Source organism: Astyanax mexicanus, chromosome 6 (genome assembly GCF_023375975.1).
Source record: "Astyanax mexicanus isolate ESR-SI-001 chromosome 6, AstMex3_surface, whole genome shotgun sequence".
Classification (NCBI taxonomy): Eukaryota; Metazoa; Chordata; class Actinopteri; order Characiformes; family Acestrorhamphidae; genus Astyanax; species Astyanax mexicanus.
The window spans coordinates 41333648-41355392 of NC_064413.1; the positions used below are offsets into that span (position 1 = coordinate 41333648).

A 21745-nucleotide genomic window follows, 5' to 3' on the forward strand; every position below is an offset into this window, starting at 1 on the left:
ACCTTCAACGTTGAAATGTGGTTAAATTATGGTTGATATAATGTCTGTTGTTGTTTCAACGTTGTTATTTGAATGAAACAACATTAAATGTTAAATGGTTGAGCAAACGTTGAAATTTTAATGTTGAATCAACATAATGTCCTCAACCTTCTGGCTTTTGATATAGAATTTTACATTTCATCACCATACAACTTCAAAAAACGGCTTGATGGAGGGATTAAAAAGTGTTTTTATTCCATTTACTGTAATAGTTTTTTTAATTTGGCACCAGTTCTTCACCATACCTTGGGAATGGAATGTTCATGTTCTATTTTTTTACTGTTGTGTTTTTGAGATCAGATGTGAATCAGTTTGGTGGGTAACATCCTTTATACTCTGTAGCTTTACTACAGTGATGTAAGTTTATTGTTATCACTCTGTTAACCACAGGAGTTTCTAATTTTAGCTACTTGTGGTAATAAAAGCTTTTTGTTTGTAGTTGTACAGTTCCTACTTCTCAGAGATGTATATTGAGAGAGAGAGAGAGAGAACAAAAATCGTTAATTTTTCATCATGGTTTAGAGTTTTTTCCTTATCCATTCAATTGTGAGCATCCTGAATGTGAGCTGTGGTTGGTGAAAGCTTGAATGTATGACAGTGACCATTACCCATAACCCAGCTGGCATTTCAATGTTGAATCAACATTTTGAAATGTGAATTAACGTTGATATGGCAACATTGTTTCAACATTGTACGTTTAACCTTTAATAAACCATAGCTTACTAAAATTAGAAAATGCTATGGTTAACAAAGTGTTATTGAACCATATTTTTATTTTAATGTTGAAGGTCGGTTGTGTGCCAGCTGGGAACATCAATATTGATTCAGTGTTGAAATACTAGCTGGTTTGAATAAATTCATTTTTAGTCTACATTCTACACTCTTAAACAAATCAGTTACTTAAGGATTTACCAAAGTCTAAGGTTCTATATAGAAATTAGCAGCTGAAAATGTTCTTCAGATTTAAAACTTAAAATTTGTTTACAAACTTAACTTTCTAGTTTGTGCTGCTGCTGTTTTCTATTTTAACACATATTTATATATTTAAAGTGGTCTTACCCTCAAAATATAATAAAATGCTAGTAAAATCATAAAATCTATCGTATTTATAGGAAAACCTGTAATGTTGATAATTATAATAAGAGTGGACAGTCCTGAACTAAAACCCCCCACAGTAAGTGAAACTGTTTCAGCAGCAGCAGCACGAGCGCAGAGCTCACCTCCCCTTTAAGAGTTTCATACCTTTAACACTGGCCTTCCTCACCTGGAAACACCTGAAATCCCACCCCCCGGAAGATCCAAAACAATCCTTACTGCGCACACTTTTCTCCGGAGACCCGGACCCTTCCTCAGTCCTCCGCGGTGGAGTTTCAGGTGAGTGATTACAGACTCTGATTAAAGAGAGAGAGATAAAAAGAGAGATCAGGAGGTGAGAGAGATCTGACTGACTGTAGAGATACTCCACACACACACACAGGCTCTGTTTACAGCAGCAGCAGGCCTGAGACCGTCCGGACTCAAACACCTGTACCCTACAAACAGCTGTTAGAAACCTGAACTCCTGTTAGAAATTGGTATAAACGTGTAGGAGCGGTTAATAGATGTTTTGTTTAAAGGCGCAGAGTTTTCTCAGTTTCCTGTCGGGCCAGTTTCCGTGTTCTTCATGCTGTTAGCTAGTTAAACATCCAGCTGGTTTGGTTTCAGGGAAACCTGAGCAACATAGAGAGTAAGTATCTATTAAAACCAACGTTTACACGGACGTTTCAGTCCCATTCTAATATATGTGTATATATATACATATACAGCTATACGGTAGCTAACTGGCTAAGTTAACACTGAGAAACCTCAAATAATTAGAGATAGTAGTTGATAAAAGTTTTATGTTTACGACTTTTCAGTATTAACACTAGTTCATTTTTTTTACATTACATTTACATTAGTTCAGTATCAGAATGACGTTACAAATGTATTCAAAATTCATATTTTCATTGTTCTATGTAGTCTTGTTTTAGTTTTAGTTTTTTATGGAAAAATAAAAAATCTCAATATGTTTTAACATAATTTGTTAAAATTAAACAAATTTGTAAGCATGGGCTTTACATTTAAGAAAACCCCTTTCTCACCATTGCATGAAGGCCTTATTTTTATTATTTTATTTTATGTTTTTAAGGAAAAAAGAATTGCCAGTATTTGCATTTTTCAGTTTATTGAATATTCTGTGAATTATTTGTCAGTAATTTTATTAAATAAGTAATGTCTCAACTAATTATTAAAACTAGATAAGATGTTAGTAAACATGACTAAATTTTAATATTTAAAAGTACTGTAAATAATAACGAATGTAAGCATTAGTTAAAAATGTTGTAATGATTAATTAATATCTTAACTAGTGTCAATTATTAATGACTTGACATTCAGTTGTAAGTACTGTTAATGTACCTTTATTGTAAAGTGCAACCCGAATGTATAATTTAATTCTATATGTATGCATATTTTAATTAATATAGTGTAAATATATTAAATACAATAAATACCATAACAAAATATGAAAATAAATATTTAAAGTGTATGTTTTATGTGAATTCAGAGAATAGAGGTAGAATAACTCAGGTTTGCTTAGAGGTTTCTGTGTTCCGTTATATGAATCAGGTATGTTGAAGCAGAGAATAGTACAGGTGGTCCACTGAAAGTTGATCATGATTTTAGCTGTGAAAACTAAGGCTTAGAAATAAAAGTAAAATGTTAGAAATTAAGAAAAAAATAATAAAAAAGTTTAAGATTGTCAAATGAGCATAAGTGTTGGTGGGAGGCAGATTTTTTGTTGTTATAAAAATTCAATGATTTGTCCACAATAAACCATGTCCTAAAGCAAAATGATGTGTAGAATGTGGGAAAGATGAGTTTTAGTGGCATGAAGTCAGAAGTAGAGATAATTTGAGCGCTTTAACAGCAGCAGAGGGTCTCTAAGGGTTAAAAGAAGGCTGAGAGAGAACAGATGCATATTTGTGGCTTGTTATTCAACCTATTTAAAAAGCAGCCTGATCATAACCATCCATACTGTGTTCTTATTGTTTTTAGAAGGAGGAAATACGAAAAGTGGGTAAATGTAATCCCATGGACGATGCTTTGAGAGATGGACTTTGATGATATTTAATCAACCACTACTAAACTGAATAGACGACCATACCAGAGCAGCACATCTTAATTCATCAGGATGTCTGAGACCCTTCCTGCAGATTCGGAGGCAACGGTCAAGGGCCCTCTAGGAGTGACAGCAGGAGCCGATACACCTGGTTGGTCACCAGAGGAGGAGAAGATGAAGACGGACGTGAGCGGAATGGAAGGAGAGGACAGAATTGTCACCAGTGCCCATATGGAGCCAAGTACTCTGCAGTATCCTGGAGATAAGGCTAATCAACCTGGTGGGACGGAAAACGAGAAAGGGTCTGATCTGAAACTAGACAGCAGCGAAACCGATGTTGCGGCAGAAGAAGCAAGTGTGAGATCAGATTGCGCGTCGGTCCGTGGAGGACCGAGCAGGACGGAGAGCGAGAGAGAGTTTGGAGTGAGAGAGAAGCAGGAGGAGGGTGAGGAGTGGATGGAAAAAGATGCCCCTGAGAAGGAAAGGGAGACGCACTTGGAGATCGAAGTGGAAGAGCTGAATGCCATGCCAGAGAAAGCAGCAGGAGTCTTTGGCCCCAGTGTAACTGTCAATCACTCCATCATATCTGAACCACTCAAACAGAATGGAAATGACTGGGAGGAAAACACAGAGAGGACCGCCTTCCTCAGGCCTCATGGAACACCACCTGATGGGTACTACAACAAGAACATGGACTATGATTATGACTACTCCAAGAACAACAAGCAGTGCTGTAAGTGGGGACAATAAGTTACATTAAAATAAGAATATTGTTACTTTTAAGTACTTTTAAGTAAAAAAGTTCAAAATAAATCAGTCAATAATGTTTTTGATTTATATTAATTTCATTTTTGTTCATTTAATTTGTAGTATTATTATTACACCATTGAAACAGGGTTCACATTTAAGGCTCATTTATATTCCTATGATGTATGAAGCTTAATGTGTTCAGTTCAAACAATGACCACTACTTTACATTTGTTTGAGTGTTAAGCAATACATTTACTAGAGAAGAGTTCAGAGTCTGAAAACAACAAACAGGGCAACTGTGGAAGCAGTGATAACAGCCGTATTTGAAAAGGAAGGCAGCTGCTGTAATACATTTCTGCCTATGCTGTCTCATAAGCTAGTCTTTTTTTTGATAAATGTTTCTACAACCAAAAAACTTTTTTAACCATCAGTTCTTTTTTGTTGTTGTTGTTGATCTTTGGCTTGTCCATTTAGCAGTAGCCAGGTTTCACTTAAACTACTGGCTAAACTGCCACTACAGTATCGAGTAATTCTACACTTTTCCGTCCTTATCTGTACACTTTCAGAGAGTGCTCGCCAAAACTGACAAAATGAATGAAGAGTGGACAGAAGGCTGTGTCCTGTATTCATATTTTATGCTTAGCATGCATGGGCCTTTATAAAAAAACAATTTGCATTAACCTAAAATTCTTTAATAATTATTAACATATCAATAATTATTTTCTCATCCTGTAACCTTAACTTGTTTTTCTTGCTTAGTAAAATGAACAAATATGTACACTGTGTCGTGTGTGTGTATCCTACAGATACATAATTTTCTATGACATGGAAGCTTGTCCTACACAGATTTTTATGTAGAATGCAGATAGACTCCAGTATGATTACCCATTATGGCAAAAAAATTATTGAACATTAGGAAAATAAAAAGATGTTTAAGATGGTGGAGATTTATTAAATATTACAGAATTTAATCCCATGTCTAGAATAAAAAGAGAAGTCCACAGTTCAAGAACACCAATTTAACAGTTTAACAATTATTTATTTTAAGGTGGATGTACTGGAACAAACCGTGATGCGCTGAAAATGGGCGTGTCTATATTTATGTCAGCCTTGATATTCCCTGTTCTGGTGTGGGGAGGCCACACTTTCCTACCCTTTGATGCTCCTCTGCTGGATAGCGCCCCCTTGAGGCTGGTCTACACGCTGCGCTGCTCAGTCTTTGCAGTTATTCCAATTGTGCTGGGTAAGTAGAGGAGGCTCTGTGAGGGTAATATTATTCAGCTTATCTTTTAGACTTTTTTAAAGATATTTGGGGGTGATCATTGTTATGATGTTTGATGTTTCCTTTAGTTTCTTAATAAAATGGGAAAATGATTACCTCGATCATACACTCTGTGTTTAGACATTTCACCAACAGATCAGTAAACTATGCAATATTTTTTCCTAAACAGTGTAGTCTAGAATGCTGAACAACATATCGCTATTGTCTTTGTTTGTGTATTATGTTAATTACATTTCCTTGAGGCATATTCGAACAGTGCAACAATTAATGACGGGCCGATTACAGAGGACTATTCATCCATTCAACTCACATATTTTAAATGATAGTATCTCCCCTACTCATTTTAGTACCGATACTAAACCAGTTTGAATAATGCTTCCCTAGAAATCTGACCCTACCACCTATTCACCCTCCAGGTATGTTGGTGCTGGGCGTGTCCCGTCTGCGGTACTGTTCTCTGAAGCCTCGGTGTGACGGAGAGCCTGAGGTGGAACAGGTGAACATCCATCGCCGCTATGTGGATGACTCCATCTCCCTCTTCCTCCTGTACTTCCTGCAGTTGGGGGTCATGGCTGCCTATCTTAATCAGAACCTGCTTAAACTGGTTCCACTCCTCACCATCATCTTTGCATTTGGCAGGTAAATGAATCCTCAGTTTTCTACCGAATAAAGTTAATAAAGCTGTCACTATTATATAAATGGATAGAAGATACCTAACCATAACCATTCTATAAAAAAAGCTTTGAATGAGATGAAAGCTTTTCTTTAGATCTTCAATAAGGGTTTATACTCTCACACCTCATTTACAAAATGATCCTTGTAGACTCATCCAGTGAGGGGTTCTGTAGAGATTCAAAAGTGGTAAATTTATGGTATTGCTTTTACTAATGTGTTGTATTTGTAGGGCTATATGAAATCCTTTTTCTATATGAAATCCAAGTTTTGTTCCCTCTTAAGTTTTAAAATCCATTCCAAGCCTCAGTTTTACAATTCCATTTGTGTTCTCTATATATTTTTATATTTTTTACAATGGCAACTCTACACCCTAATTGCATGTTACAAAATGAAATGTATTTTTTCTAGAGTGCAATTTTGTTTTTGTTTTTTACTTCAGTGTTTTATGAAATATTAGCATTTTACACATTTCTAAAACTTGATATGTGTACTCTTATGGTATTGTAGATACTTTATATTTATATTACAGTACACTACAGATTCTCCATCTGTGCATTGGCACACATCTTCAGAAGGGATGTAATGAAAAATGTGTGTAGGTGTGGAACTGTCCTACCTCTTAGAAAATCCTAAACAAAGGAAACCTTCACTCAGTGGGTGTTTTGTCCATCCTGCAGGCTGGTGTACTGGATCGCAGCTGCATGGGGCAGCAGTGTGAGAGCATTCGGTTTTGGTTTCTCCTTCTGGCCGATGCTGACGATGCTGGTAGCCAACCTTTACTTCATCTTCATGGCCGACTCTGCAGGATCAATCTTTGCTCCAGATGAGATTGATCCTCCTGAAACTTCTCCAGAGCACAGGCAAAGGTTCTGGGGTTAGAGGAGCATCAAGTAACGGGAGAGGTGTTTACTCCATTATATTGTTTCTATTTTTTTAGACTAGTTTTTTACAGAACACACATTAAAGCTTTACATACACTAAGCTAACAGAGGTTTTCGAGAGAGAATTGGTGATTTGGACAGTAGACCTTTGTTATAGGTTTACACTTTAGTTTCTAATGATGCAGCAGATTGTAAAGTTGCACTAAAAGCACTTATGGATCAGGTAGTTATTAAACTAGCGTTAGAAAAATGCACACAAATTACTTTTCACTATTTTTCACTTTCCAAGAGGCCAATTTGATTTATGTGCTTGAAGTAACTTGCTTCCCTCAGCATGGCCCCATAGAGAGGCAGAAACCAAGTGATATCCAGAGAGGTGGATGATTGCTTAGCTGCTTAAGAACAGCAGTATAAAACAGGTTGAAGCACACAGTGAAACGATCTGGGCTGGCTTTCCCAAAAGCGCCTTAGCACACAGATTAATCTTAAATGGCTGAGGGAGCATGGTGCTGAACACGCTCTCTACCAGTTATGATGAATTTAACACAAAGATTCTTTTGGAAAGCTGGACCTAGGTCTGTTTATCTGGACCACAGACTTTGGGCAAGGAAATATATTTTTATTGCTGTTAATAGAAGTGGTTAATTAAAATGAGAAAAATTAGATACAGAAGATTTAGTTAAAATGCTCAAACTTTACACACTAGGTTAAAGAATAGAACTGAAAAAAAGTTTCTTACTCCAGGTTTGAGAGATGGTTTAACTTCCTGCTGTTTAATCTTTTATATATATATATATATATATATATATATATATATATATATATATATATATTGTATATTTTTTTCCCACTTGACTTGCACAGAGTCAGAGGAATATCAATACTGCCTTCTTTCTGTGTGTAGTTGCAGAAAATACTGCAAAAAAGCTCTGAGCTTTTTTTTTTTCCTTCTGGAATTGTTCTTTGTTTGTGTGAGCAGAGTTGGCCCGGGATGATTCATCCATGGTGTTCTCAAGGAACGAGTTTTTTATTATTATGAGTATGCATTGCACAGTGTCTGCAACTTGGCTTTACCGTTTCTTCTGAAATGGTGAAGGTAAATGTTCACATCTACTTTTCCTCATTTTGAATAATAGTGTTCATTTTGGATAAATGCAAGCGTAATCAAAAAAGCCAGACCATTTTGCAGAAAAACTTCTTATTAATCTACATAACACAGTTTGTAAGCAGAAAACATCTGAATTACCTGAATATGCAAGTTACCCATCTGCCTTAAGCTGCAGTGGATTGTAATGTGCAGTGGTTTAAGGTGTAATGAGGTTTTTTGGTGATATATGAAATGAAAATGCAAAAAAAGAGAGAGAGAAGAAAGAAAATGCGCTGCCAGTTCCTTATGCGAGGATAATCCGCCTTGACTGCACAGAGACAGGAAAGAAGAAAGAAAAGGATTGAGGGCGCTGCTGGAAAAAGTCCTCATTTTTCCTTCAATACTTATTTCACCTCAGAATTTCTTCTTTCTATCTCATTCTTGTGGGTTTGCGAGAGTTGGCATTGATGAATTTATCAGACTCTGTGTGGCTAGAAAGAAAAGTTTAATTGCTAAACTTCTGAAGTTTTGAGAGAACAAAGGTGGTGCGTTTCTGAAGAAAATCGGAGCGTTTCCTAAACGAGTTTCTGTGATATAATGTGCGTGTGTATCAGATATGGAAACATACAGTCTGTATGAGAACTTGCGTAGCCTTTATATTTATCCTTCCACACTGATAATAAACCATACGCATGTCTGAACTTGTACACCTACTAATAGTGTTCTAACAATCCACATTTGCTGACTTCATATTTTTTGCATTCTTTCCTTTTTATAAAACCTTTTATAAAATCATATCTGGATATGACTAATATACAATAGAGACTGCACTAAAAGAGTAATGTAGCCTAATGATTAAATATATTGTGTGACTTAATCACTGAGCTGTAATTAAAAAGTTATTCAGTGTGGTTAAATGTGAATTGGTTAATTACAGAGAAACTTATTATTATTATTATTTACATTTAACCAACCTTAATGAGTTTGTTTATGGGCCATTCTAGAACTAAAGGTACATTTCAAGTATGAAAAGATTTGGTGTTTGGTTCAAATTTTCACTATTTTGTGTAAACTAACCATAAACTAGTATCAAACTTTGCACTATTTAATACAAAATAATGAGATTAGAAGTTTGACATACCCAACATGCCTTCCACATGTTTCCTACCTGAGGAAGTGACATCACTGGGTCCAGGTCACATGTTTTTAATTAGAATTAAAAAAAGGTCAATTAGTTTACTAGAAGATTAAGACAGATAGAATGACTTTGTAATTGGGGAAATTACACACATAGTTTATGACTTTGTAACTTTATTCCTGTTAACAGAGTACTCACAAAAGGCAATAATATAATGTATGCCATAGAGGGTTAACATTTTTAAACAGATTAAATAAAAATTGTCTTTTGGAAAATAACAAAACTTCATTTATTTGAGAGATTCGAAATGTACCCCTACTTCTGGAATAACCCTTAGACATTGTAGACCTTTAATTATGATGAAATATTGAACATATGAAATCTCCCTTTATATGGTTTACTATGATTAATGTAATTTTTCCCTTGTCTTTATATGTTGGTTGATTTTATATCTTTGAATGTAGACCAGTTTTTGTTTTTAAATGCTGGATATGATATAACTTTGTAACTCACAAATGATTTTATATACAAAGACATTACAACACTGACAAGTAGTCTCTTTCTCTTTTATTTATTTAGCTAACAATTCCACAGCTGTGCTGAATGGAAGCAGGAGCGTCCCTCGCTTTAAGAATCTCTAACAAACTAACTACTTCTAACCTCATTTCCTGCTCCCAATAGTTAAGAGATACTAAGTCATAATTATGAGATACTAAGTCATAATTATGAGATACTAAGTCATAATTATGAGATACTAAGTCATAATTATGAGATACTAAGTCATAATTATGAGATACTAAGTCATATTTACGAAATACTCATAAGTCATATTTATGAGATATTAAGAAATAATTTTGAGAAACTTAAGTCACAGTTACGAGAAACTAAGTTGAGATTGTGTTATAATTACAAGATACTACATCATAATTATGAGAGACTAAGTCATAAATAAACAAATCTAAGAAATAATTCCAAGAGACTGTCATAATTCCGAGAAACTAAGTCATAAGTATTAGGTACCAAGTCATGATTACGAGAACCAAAGTCCTAATTATGAGAAACTAAGTCATAATTACGAAACTAAATCTTAATTACAAGAAACTAAGCCGTAATTATGAGATACTAGCTCTGGGGGTAGTATCTCATAATTATGACTTAGTATTTTTTTTATAACTTAGTGGAGAGCCCTTTTTTTTAAGTGGGGTAGATGGGCTTCCATAATGCTGTGTTGCAACCCGTCATAATTTCATAACCCAGCTCAGTCCTTTCAGCCAAAATATGATGAACCTGTTAAATAGGCTAAGGGTCATTAAACTGGGACTCTGTCGGAGGGCAGAAATTGGCCTCCTAACTGCTTACTCACTCCCAAAATCACACAACACACCAGATACGGAGGATCCCAGGGGACGAACATGAGCTAAACCTTACTTATACTGAAAACATAGAGGTTTTATTTAGAGAAATCATGAGTAGCGCACCAGAGAGACGGAAACACAGCGCCTGTCTGCTGAGGTTTAGGGAGAACTGTCCTTTCCGAAAGCTGAGGAAAAACAAGTGCGGAGGAGGTAAGACTGTGGGGTGGTGGCTAAAAGTAAACAAAAGCAAAGTAAATTGTGTTTAAAAAGCTGTTTTAAATTAATTAAAAATATCTAGACCGATATTATGTATGTTTAACAATAGCTAAAACACGTTAATTTGCATTTAGGTTTAGTTTAGTTACGTAACTTTGTTTCTTATTAGGATTTGTCCGTTCCACCTTAAATGCTCCAGCAGTTGCACTGTGGCGCCTGATAAGGCTGACCATGCGGTGACTGCTGGCTGCTGCACAATTTAAGGTGGAACGGACAATTCTAATAAGAAGCCGACTTGAGGAACATTTTAAACTTTATTAATTTTGCAAATTAACGTGTTTTGGCTATTGGTAATCATAGATAATACCGGTCTAGATATTTTTAATTAATTTAAACAGCTTCTTAATGGCTATTTACTTTAGCTTTGTTTATTTTAATGCCACCTCCCTCAAAACTATGCAAATACAGGGCTGATTTTTTTATACAGTGTCACTAAAGTTTTTTTTTATATCATACCAACAATGCTTTAACGCTCGTTTATGCTCATATATTTTACATTTAATCTACCTTACGCCATTAGGGAGCTGCTACGTCATCCAGAGTTACGTAACCAGGTGTGTGTCCTCGCTGTGTAAAGTCTCCAGCATGTCAGAGTCAGTGGCCAGGCGGTGGGGGTGCTCTTCAGCCACAGTTCCTCTTCTGGCAAACCCTGCTGAGGCTTATCCACAGACGCTCAGCGTCCAACCATACTTTCACCTCCACCAGCAGCAGCAGCAGCAAGATTATGCAGGTACACTGATAATAACCCTGGTATTTTCTGGGGTTGACATTATGGCTGAGAACTTGGTGTTAATATACAGCTCTGGAAAATATAGACCACTTAAATTATGAGTTTCTTTGTTTTTACCAAATTGGAAACCTATAGAATATAATCAAGCTAAACTGCTTGAACATTTGCACCAGGATTGGCATACAGTTATCCAAAATCAGTGTACAAGACTGGTGGAGGAAAACATGCCAAGATGCATGAAAGCTGTGATTAAAAACAAGGGTTATTCCACCAAATACTGTATTTACAAAGGTGTCAAATGTTCCCATTCATTACTCACATAGAAGTATAGAAACTAGGGGTTGATAATGTTAAAAAATTGTGATGTACTAGGCTACCTGTAAGCTAACTGACTTTGAACTTGATACACCATCACTGACCATCAGTAAATTTAGCATTTCATTTGGAAATCAAGAGTCTGGAGAGAGCGAGAGTGGAGGCACAGTCCAAGCTGCTTGAGGTCTAGTGTGAAGTTTCACATTCAGTGATGGTTTGGAGAGACACGTCATCTGCTGGTGTTGGTCCACTGTGTTATGTTTTTATTAATTTTCCAGCAGGGCTTGGCACACTGCCAGAAGTACTAATTGGATTTATATGATATTTAAATTTTCTGAGACATTTGATTTTTGGAAATTCATTGGGTGTAAGCCATAATCAACAATAATATATATATAAATTAGGGGTGTCACGATCTCGATATTTTATCGAAATCGAATCGAAATGAGGTCACGATCTCGAGTATCGAAGTCAAAAAGAGGATCGACGATCCCTCCCGCGCGCGCTACGCAAATAGCGCAGCGCGCTACGCAAATGGCGCGGCACCAACACAGCGCATCCTATTCATTTAAATAGAGATAGCCACTGCATGAGCGCAGTCGGCGGGAGTGTGATCACTGTTTTTATCTGTCCAACGGGGGAGGGGGGCGGGGGTTGGGCGCGCAGGTTTTGTATCTGTATCTAACGGAGGGGTGGGTGCGCGCAGGTGAGAGCGTGTGAACTCGCTGAAATGCGTGTGTCAGTGTGACTTGAGAACACTGACTATAGATCACAGTGAGGTGGATTAAAAATCTTAAACTTATAATTGACTACACCTGTTGCTTTCCATTGAATTAAAAAAACATCTTTCTCTCAGATAAAGTAAACACAAGCGTGTTTCTGACTAAAATAAAAGCTTTTCAGGAGAGATATAAGTTATGTGTAAATATTTATAAGACAATACCCACATCACTTATCTAACCAGCCTGTACTGATTTCTGCCCCCCAATAATGCTTTCAATAACCTCTTGTAACCCCTGGGAGCCAGGGGTTACACTCTAATAGCCTTTAATAGTCTTCAGTAGCCTTTAAAAGACTTACCTGGCGGCCGTGGTGTGTCCACTAAACTCCGTAGTTCTAAACATCCTGAGGTTAGCAGCGCGCTAACTGACCTGTTTATAATGTAATCCGAGCAGTGCCTCCGTGTCGGCTGTTCTAACCTGCTGCTGTTAGCTGCTTGGGCTGAAAGATGAACTGTAGTGAGCTGTATTATCCGGTTAGTGGGGTTAAAACCTTTATTTGTTTACAGAAACAGTAAAAACGGACTGGCTGAGCTCTGTAGCCCGTGGCTGGGCTGTACTGAAGTAGTGACTGAGTGAAGAGAGCGGGGCTTGTGCTGCTGCTGCTAGTGGTTGGATGAAGAACTGCAGCTTCATGTAATGAGCAGTTTCACCAGCCATCCACACACAGCTCTGATAAACTGCTGGTTTTAATAGTGCACACTGTTGCTACCAAAAAAAGTCACTAGATGGCATTACCATATATATCTTAATAAATAATAATAATAATATTTATAATATTTATAATAATAATAATAATAATAATAAATATATTATTTAAATTTTATGAGGCATAAAATAATAACAAGAAAAAAAAACAAGAAAATCGAGAATCGAATCGAATCGTGACCCTCAAATCGAAAATGAAATCGAATCGAGGATTTAGAGAATCGTGACACCCCTAATATATATATATATATATATATGCTTAAAATAGATCACTCTGTGTGTAATACATCTATACATGTTACATTTTGAACCGAATTACTGAAAATATAAAAACTACACTATAACAAAACAATCTTCAACATATCAATACTTCAACATATCAGTATTTTCTTAAATCACAGGTTTACACTTATAATAATCTTCTGTTCATATTTTTCTCTAAAAGCCATGGATGCAGAAGCAGCACCCTCTATTGCTGGACCAGCCTTCTCCATCTCACCAGGACCTGTGCCTTCAGCCTCCAACCTCATGACTCTCCACCACAGCAGTCTGTCTGCAAGTGACCACAATATGGGTACGTGATGATGCACTCACAGTGTGTCCAAAAGTATCCAGACACCACTTCTGTTGAGCCTAAAGCAGCAGCATATGAACCCACTATTACCATACCTAATGCCGAGGGCCACCTAGTGGGGTCTCAAGCTCTAGGTGGTGGCTTGTGGAGCAGTGGAACTGTGTTTTCAGAGTGATGCGCTCCATCCAAAAGGTGGATAATCCAGGTCTAGAAAGTAAATCAAAATCACACCAGGATTTTGTTCCAATTGCACAAATAGCTCTGCTGCAGCTCAACTATCAACACAGCCATCTACAGAGTTGGAACATCCTGGGATTCATTTTTACTTTGTGGACCCGGATTACCCATCATAATAACTTTCACTATTTTATTTTTGCTCATCCTAATGGTTTCTCTGCTGTAACAGAACCTCTGTAACTCTGAAACGGATTGTTATTTAGTTGAATCAGGTATGCTGGAAGAAGAGATAGCAATACATTTCAAAGCTTTAATATCAGTAGGAGTGGTGTCCAACATCAGTACCTGAGGTTTACCATTAATTTAATGGCTGGACACAATCAGATTTTCAAAGCTATCTTCTAACAACCCATATATCAGTTAAAAGGAAACAAAAAGATTTAAATGATAATCCCTGCACTTGAAATGAAATCTTTTTGAACATCTAAGGTAGCCAAATACCAGATCTTGTCAAATCAGAACATGGTGGAGGCTAGCTAAATTTTTACACTCTGCCTCTTTTTCAGAGCTGGATAATTGTGTGGACCCTGAGACTGGCGAAAGAGCTCTAGGATAACTTCTTCACGTCTTTTACACTGTGGACCTCTATCATCTAATGTTTGGCTTCACACATGCTAGCATTCCAATGGATTCTACCTATTTTACTGCCATTAATTTGGCAACATTGTTACATTTATTTCTGAGAGACTGTTCAATTCAACCATCGTGACATGAGCCGAGAAACCTAAAAGCTAGGTTGGCTTTCTGGCATGGCAAGGTTCTTTCCACTCAGCTAGCTCAGGTATAGTGCCATTATAAAGCACATCAAGGACCTAAGACACAAAATATCTAAAAAGATAGGGCTGGACTACATCTAATATCAAATGCAAATTAATTTAGTTTGTGGGATCAGGCATCAATTGTAGGTATTCTTGGCAGTTTTTGTGGCTTTTATACTTATATGGATATTGGATCAATAAGGTACAGACTAAACTTAAATATATTTGTGATACACATTTTGTCAGTATTGTCCAGCCCTAGTCCTGCATTATCACATGGACCAGTTAATAAATGAGTGAAAACAATTATCATTGTTTTTTGGAGAATGTGTAAAATTTTCAGCAACTTGTTTTAGCACTATAACTGCTTCATAATCAGTATTCGAAAACTCAATGTTGTAAATTTATGATTCTGTCAAGCAGGTGCAGGTTTTAAAATTTCAGTTATTTTTTTTCATATATTTTATATTACATTATACTTGTACTGAATGCACTACGTCGTTATGTATGTCTACTATGTATTTGCAGCAACAGTAATGCAAAATAAAAAGAGGTTTCGTGCCAAATCCATAATTTAATGTGTGATTTCTGGTTCTGTTGGCACATTATGGTAATTCCATCCATCCGTGCATGAGAGCCAATAAACAGACAAGTCAGTGTAAAAGAAATATACTGTCAAGCTCAAACTCAGACATCCTCCTCTGTTACAACCCTGACACAGTGTCATTTGATATTGAAATTTATCAGCAGTAGCAAATAAAAGGTAACAACCTCAGCAGACAGGTATGGAGTGAAGCATCAGAGTGGATATACACACACTCAGGTGTTAACACACAAATCTAAACATTTAAATATTTCCCCTCACACAGGGGCAGAACACACAGGACTGAGTGTAGTTTTAAATAAATCAAGGCCTAATTGTAGAAAAATCCAAACATTGTGGTCATTTGAGAACAGTCCATCACTAACCAGTATCAACTATTCTAGACATCCACCTTTTTGATCTTGTTTCACTCCCATTTTTTTACACCTTCATGTTTCCATGCTTCCATGTCCATCTACTCAGCTCCCTGCCCTCCTGTCTGCTCTGCTTTGTCTCCCTTTTTCTTGTGCCCAGACACGATGTCATCAATACGGAGGAGCAGGATGGCCGTCTGGAGAGAAAGAAATAGTCTTGTTAGACTGCACAGAGCTTGGTAATGATGGAAGAAAAGTAACTGGGAAAAGAATTGGAAGAGAAAGAGAGCTATAATAGGACTGTGTGTGAGAGTATTGCAGAATTATAGAAGTAAGACTGTGTTCTCCTGGGCAAATGTTGGTGGTGCTGCATTAAAAAGTAAGTAAGCTTCTTGGATAAATAAAATGATGTACAAAAGTTTAAACAGGGGATTAAAAATAGAACTGCACAGGTTGTGGAAAAACTGATCAACTTTTTATACTACAAATACACAGGGAATCAGAAATAGAGTAAAAGAATAAAATCTGTACCTCCACTGCAGTCTTGTATGTCTGAGCTTTGACAGCCAGAGGCTCCCAGATGCCCAGCTCTACCATGTCTGCAAGAGTGCCTGTCTCGCCATTTACGCCCCACGAGGTGCTGCCCTCCTGGGTGTGCTTCGCCTGCAAAAGAGCGTAGAAAGACTGTGAGACACATAGAACGACCATATTTGGACACAAAAGCTGTCGGACAGAGAGAAAGGACGAAAAACATTTAGGATGTGAGAAATTTTACTAAGTCTAAGAGCCATAGCAGTACTGTTATTATTAAGTTTTTGGGACAATCATTCAGTACATTTGGCCAGGTGCAGCTGGATGCTGAATTAACTTTTTCCCAGACACGCTTCATAAAAACATCATTGTTCATTTTTCAATGTTCTGTGCATTGTCCTTCAGCATGTGGGCTGAGTAATGTACTCCTGAGAAGTGTATTCAGTAGTTGGGGTTTAGTCTTTCCTCCAAATTCTCTGTGAGACAGGTTAGTTTTACAATAAGCATCCTTGTAAAAAGGCAGTTTTCTGTGATTAATAAGTCTAGCACAGACGTTCCATAATCGTTAACTCCTGAATATATGATTTGATCAGCTCTGAGGTTTAACTAATTAGAGACGTGTCGACTGACTGCATATTTCAGCTGTAAATCAGCTGATATGGATATAAAGCTGATTCATTTTTTCACCTAAAACTCTGAAGAACAAGTTTATTGTATTTTTTCCTTTTTTTTAAGACTTGTGTATATAATTAGTCTAGTGGTGTCACACACACAAACATACTAACCCTAAGAGACGTGAGCACACGGATGGTAGAGGCACCGCAGTTCTGGATGAGGGTGCAGGGGATAACCTCCAGGGCCTGGGCAACAGCACGGTAAGGCCACTGTTCCACACCAGTCAGGGCTCTGGAGCGCTCAGTCAGCCTGTGGGAGACTGCCATCTCTACAGCACCACCACCTGGCAGCAGGTATGGGTCCAGCAACACGTTACGGCACACTTGCATGGCATCCTGCAGGTTACGCTCCACCTCCTAGAAAAAGAAAAAAATATATATAATAATAATAATAATAATAAAATTGTATTGTTAAGATAATAATTTATGGAACTGCCCAGCAGTGTGGGTAAAACAAATATAAAAGCAAAAACGGCCTCTTTAGCCTGTTGTCTAGACCCCAAGTCTTACCGCCAGGATCTCTTTGCTGGCTCCTCTGAGCAGGATGGTGCAGGCTTTGGGGTCTTTGCACTCTGTGACGAAGGTGAAATACTCATCGCCAATCTTCTTCACCTCAAACAGACCAGCTCCTGTTCCCACATCTTCCTCACGCAACTCATCTGTCCTACTGGCAATGCGTGCACCGCAGGCTCTGGGAAGAAAAGAGATATTTGCAAAGTTGAGGACAAGCCTTAAAAAAAAAAAAAAAAAAAAAAAAAAAAAAGAGAAAAAATTAAACAAAAAGACGTGTTATTCTTAGCATGCATGCCATTCTTACCTGGCAATACGGTTGTTGTCTGTCTTTCTGATGCGACGGATTGCAGTGATGTTGGCCTTCATTAGATAGTGCTGGGCAAGATCTGGGAGAAGAAATTTACAGTCAATCAGAAAATATAATATAATGCAATGTAGCATTTTCACAGATTCATTTAAATGACATAAATTTCATTAAACAGTAAAAATATTAACTAAAAAACTTCAACTGATGTTTGTCTAAATAACATTGCCATTTAATTTTAGGCCCTGTGTACCTGAGATTCCCTTCTCTGTGAAGATCAGGTCGGGCTTGAGGCGGATGATGTCTTCACAGATCAGCTGGATGTACTCTTCCTCCATCTGCAGAATTTTTGCAAAGTCTTCCTCGCGAGTGATCTCTATATCCGTCTGAGGAGATTAAAAGTTAGCAATGAAAAAAGGAGACTCCTGATCTAAGCCCACAGCAGACTGGCTTGTGTAACAGGACTGCTGTTTACATATTTGTAATTAGAATTTCACAGATTGCTGATTTAATTTAGAATTCCCACAGCGCAGCATTAGCCAAGTACTTTTGACAATTTATTTGGTGACTTTTCCAGTGTGTTAACAACTCATATTTGGGTGCTGTGTGCATCAGGAAGTTAATGTGTGGGTGTCTGTTTCTCCATCTGTCTTACCTGGCTCTCACCCTTCTTGTACTCAAGGGAGCAGTCAAGGAGCACAATTCTGGGGTTTTTGATAAGGCGGCGCATACGAGGATGTGTTACATCCTTATTTACCATCACTCCCTTCAGAACACATGAGTCTTCAATGATTCCACCAGGAACCTGCACACAAATAGCAATCACTGGATTAATCTCTGGAATAATTTCAGTTAGAACCATCAATAAACTGTAAACTATCCATCGTCTGGACGCTTCGTCAATTATTTCTATTTTATTAAGTATATTATTACATCACAACTTCCAAAATTCATGCCAGACCTTAGTTGTCCTTCCACAGAAAATTATACCAGAATAATATATATATTTTAAATGTTCTGGATTTCAAGAACAACTCTGAACAAAGATTAGTGGAGATCTCTCAAAAAACAAGCCTAAGTAACAGAAGGAAATTTTTAAAATATTTTTTGCTTATAAAACAACCAACCATGAGAAGGCCACAAAAAATACCACAAATAAATATCTTCAAAAACTGAGCACATGTTCACATTACAAAGGATACTTAGATTTCTGTCTGCTAAGCCAAGCATTTGATTGTGAATGTACCAAAAACATTGTCGTCCTACCTTTTCCACCTTGGCATACTTCTTAATATCGATCTCTTTGCGGCCGTTCTCCTCGAGCTCTACGGTACGCACTGCGTCCAGAGCAATGTTACAAGCCAAGCTTGACCAGCGGCTCAGTGCCTTGGTGTTGATGGCGGAGTTGATGATCTTCAGCATCATGCTACGGTCATTCTGGTCAACTGGAGTGCTGCAGGAAAGCAGTATTTTGAGGTTACTGGCGATGTCATATTCAGTGTCTGCATGAGCACGCCACTTGAGCAAACTAACGTACATACTTTCATGAATACATATGTAAACAAATCTAGCTTAACTAGCATTTAATTACAATGTGACTATAGCTGCGCATTTTTTTTTCTAGTGGAGCTGAAATGTGTTTAAGGATTTGAGCACACTACTTTTAAAATGTCCATCCACACAGAAATGCTTCAAATAAAAATACTGTTTCAGCTTAACGCTAAACAAATAAATTAACCATTTATAAACAACTTAAAGTATATCTGAATAATTGTATAATTAAAAACAAATAAATAAAGTAACAATCTACAATTATTTTACACATTCAACCTGAGACCTTTGAAAACTACAAACCAAGCACCTGCTAAAAAGGACCATACCTGATCTCTTTGAGCATGCTGAGCATGTCGTCCAGAGCCTGCCGGTAAGCACTAATCACCACTGTAGGATGCATCTGCTGCTCCAGGAACTGCTCTGCCACCGACAGCATCTCACCAGCTACACACAAACACCACATCTTATTGTACTGTAATAATGATCTTTTTCAAGCAGTCCTTAAGGGCTTTTACACTGGAAATCTGTTAACAGTAAATAAATCTGATCCCACATTCACACATAATACAAGGAGATGACAGCAAAGAGATGATGACAAGCAAACACTTACCCAGGATAATGACAGAGGTAGTACCGTCTCCCACCTCCTCATCCTGAGTGCGGCTGATCTCTATCATGGACTTGGCTGCCGGGTGCTGCACTTGGATCTGAGGGCAATGACAATGGGAGTCAAATGATGCATTATGCTGTATGTAACCAACTGCACAAACCTTAAGATCCTTTCAGAGTTCTAAAATACCTCTCTGAGAATGGCGTTGCCATCATTGGTCATGACAATACCTCCCATGGGGTCGAGCAGCATCTGCACAAATAAAAGAGGCACAACATTTAAAACCATGGATCTCACATAATTCAGGTCTAAAAAAGGAAAAGGGAGCAAATGTTTATGTAAAAAAAACATCTTATACTTACACAGAATCTCACTAAAGTAAGTTCACCCCACACATTTCTGATAATAACTAATTATATATTTTTTATGCGACAATACTATAGAAATTGCAGAAACTTGGATACAACTTAAAACTGTCGGTGGACAGCTTATATAACAGTAAACCGCTGACAACATAAATGAGTACATCTTATAATTAACATAGCCGATATTTTGTGCAAGTACTGTTATTTTCTATCACTGCCTTAATCCTCTTGGTCATGGAATTCAACAGAGCTGCACAAGTTGCTACTACAATCAGTTTTGTTTTCCACTCATCCATGATAAAATCAAATAAGATACTATTCAACTTGACCAACACAAATAAGTACAAATTAAACTATTATCGTAAAAGATGAACACAACAGAAAAAAAGTGGAAGGGTGTGGTCCACAGTATTTCATCACATGATTGGCTTAGAGCTGATGCTGAAGCCCTCAGGGTACATACCTTCATCATAGCTCTTGGTCCCAGACATGTTCTGATTACATCTGCTATGGTCTGAAATTAAATAACATGTTATAAGAGAGAGAACACATTACCTGTAACCATAGACACATGAAACAAGAGAGTCTATACACTAGATTGAAGTTGAGGACATACCTTAGCTGCGTTGATATTTCCAGTCTGGACCTTTCTTCCAGACTCTCTTTTCATATTCTGGCCTAAAGCAAGAGGAGGACACAATGGACACACTAGTTAGCTAGCTGATTGACAGATGCTAATAGTCATTATTGTAGTTGCCTAGTAAACCAAGACATCCCTCATTTCCAGACTAAGTCCTCTAATTTTCTTGCTGACAAGATTTTAAGATAGAAAATCTGTTTTAGACTCTTAAACAAACGTCAAATCCAGTTATCAGGCAAATCCAGGTGAGATTCCCCTTTAAAACAGTTACTTTTTGCAAAGTAATGTCAGGTTTGGCTAAACACCGGTAGCTAACACACACATACAACAATATTATCCACAATGAATTAATCCAGTTACCTAGCTAGCTAACATTTATAGGATAGATTACATATTCAAATATAGCTATAAAACCTGGCAAATAAATTAAGATAGCTAACAGCTAAGTAGCTAAAACAACTAAGACAGACAACACAGGCTACAATGCACTAAACTAAACTCAGCTAAGCTAAGCTAACTACTGTACGCTAAGCCGAGCCTAGCCAGTGACCATGCCATGCCCATGTTAGCCTGTTAGCCTTGCCGGCTTTTACAAAGTAAAACATCCACTAAACAGCGCAGTTCAGCGGCCCGCTGGTTCTCTCGCGCTACATTTATCACTGTACACGTTTAACAGACAAAAACGAAGATTCTCACTAAGCACGAGAACCGGGCGGCCCATCATCTTTGCAGCGTGGTTTTGTTAGCCGGCACCCAAATCCGCACGCACGATGAAGAAGAGAGAACGGGAGAGGCGGGGCCAACGACTCGCTAATGGTCCGAACCAATCAGCGATAAAGAAGCACTGACATGCACCTCTTACAACCAATCA

The 21745-nt window shown here is 37.4% G+C and overlaps 2 protein-coding genes across 4 annotated transcripts; one reads left to right on the forward strand and one right to left on the reverse strand.

Moving 5' to 3' along the window:
- The first annotated feature begins 1067 nt into the window (after window positions 1-1067).
- tmem79b (transmembrane protein 79b) lies at window positions 1068-15299 on the forward strand. Of its 3 annotated transcripts, none has more exons than XM_007249690.4 (8): window positions 1068-1413; window positions 3118-3914; window positions 4980-5174; window positions 5630-5852; window positions 6566-10559; window positions 11146-11355; window positions 13603-13731; window positions 14475-15299. In XM_007249690.4, the coding sequence occupies exons 2-5, from the start codon at window positions 3254-3256 to the stop codon at window positions 6765-6767; spliced, it is 1281 nt and encodes a 426-aa protein (XP_007249752.3). In that variant the 5' UTR covers window positions 1068-1413; window positions 3118-3253; the 3' UTR covers window positions 6768-10559; window positions 11146-11355; window positions 13603-13731; window positions 14475-15299. The 3 variants fall into 3 exon arrangements, with proteins under 3 accessions (XP_007249752.3, XP_022529288.2, XP_015461399.3); XM_022673567.2 differs by having other exon boundaries at window positions 3121-3914; XM_015605913.3 differs by lacking the exon at window positions 1068-1413 and adding an exon at window positions 1501-1765.
- cct3 (chaperonin containing TCP1, subunit 3 (gamma)) lies at window positions 15281-21678 on the reverse strand. The gene is made up of 14 exons (XM_007249686.4): window positions 21571-21678; window positions 20851-20912; window positions 20698-20748; window positions 20059-20121; window positions 19870-19966; window positions 19586-19703; window positions 18972-19158; window positions 18361-18510; window positions 17959-18091; window positions 17706-17787; window positions 17399-17579; window positions 17000-17245; window positions 16215-16346; window positions 15281-15880 (listed from the first exon to the last, which is right to left on the reverse strand). Exons 1-14 carry the CDS (start codon window positions 21596-21598, stop codon window positions 15785-15787), a joined length of 1626 nt encoding a protein of 541 aa, XP_007249748.2. The 5' UTR covers window positions 21599-21678; the 3' UTR covers window positions 15281-15784.
- Window positions 21679-21745: the final 67 nt, after the last annotated feature.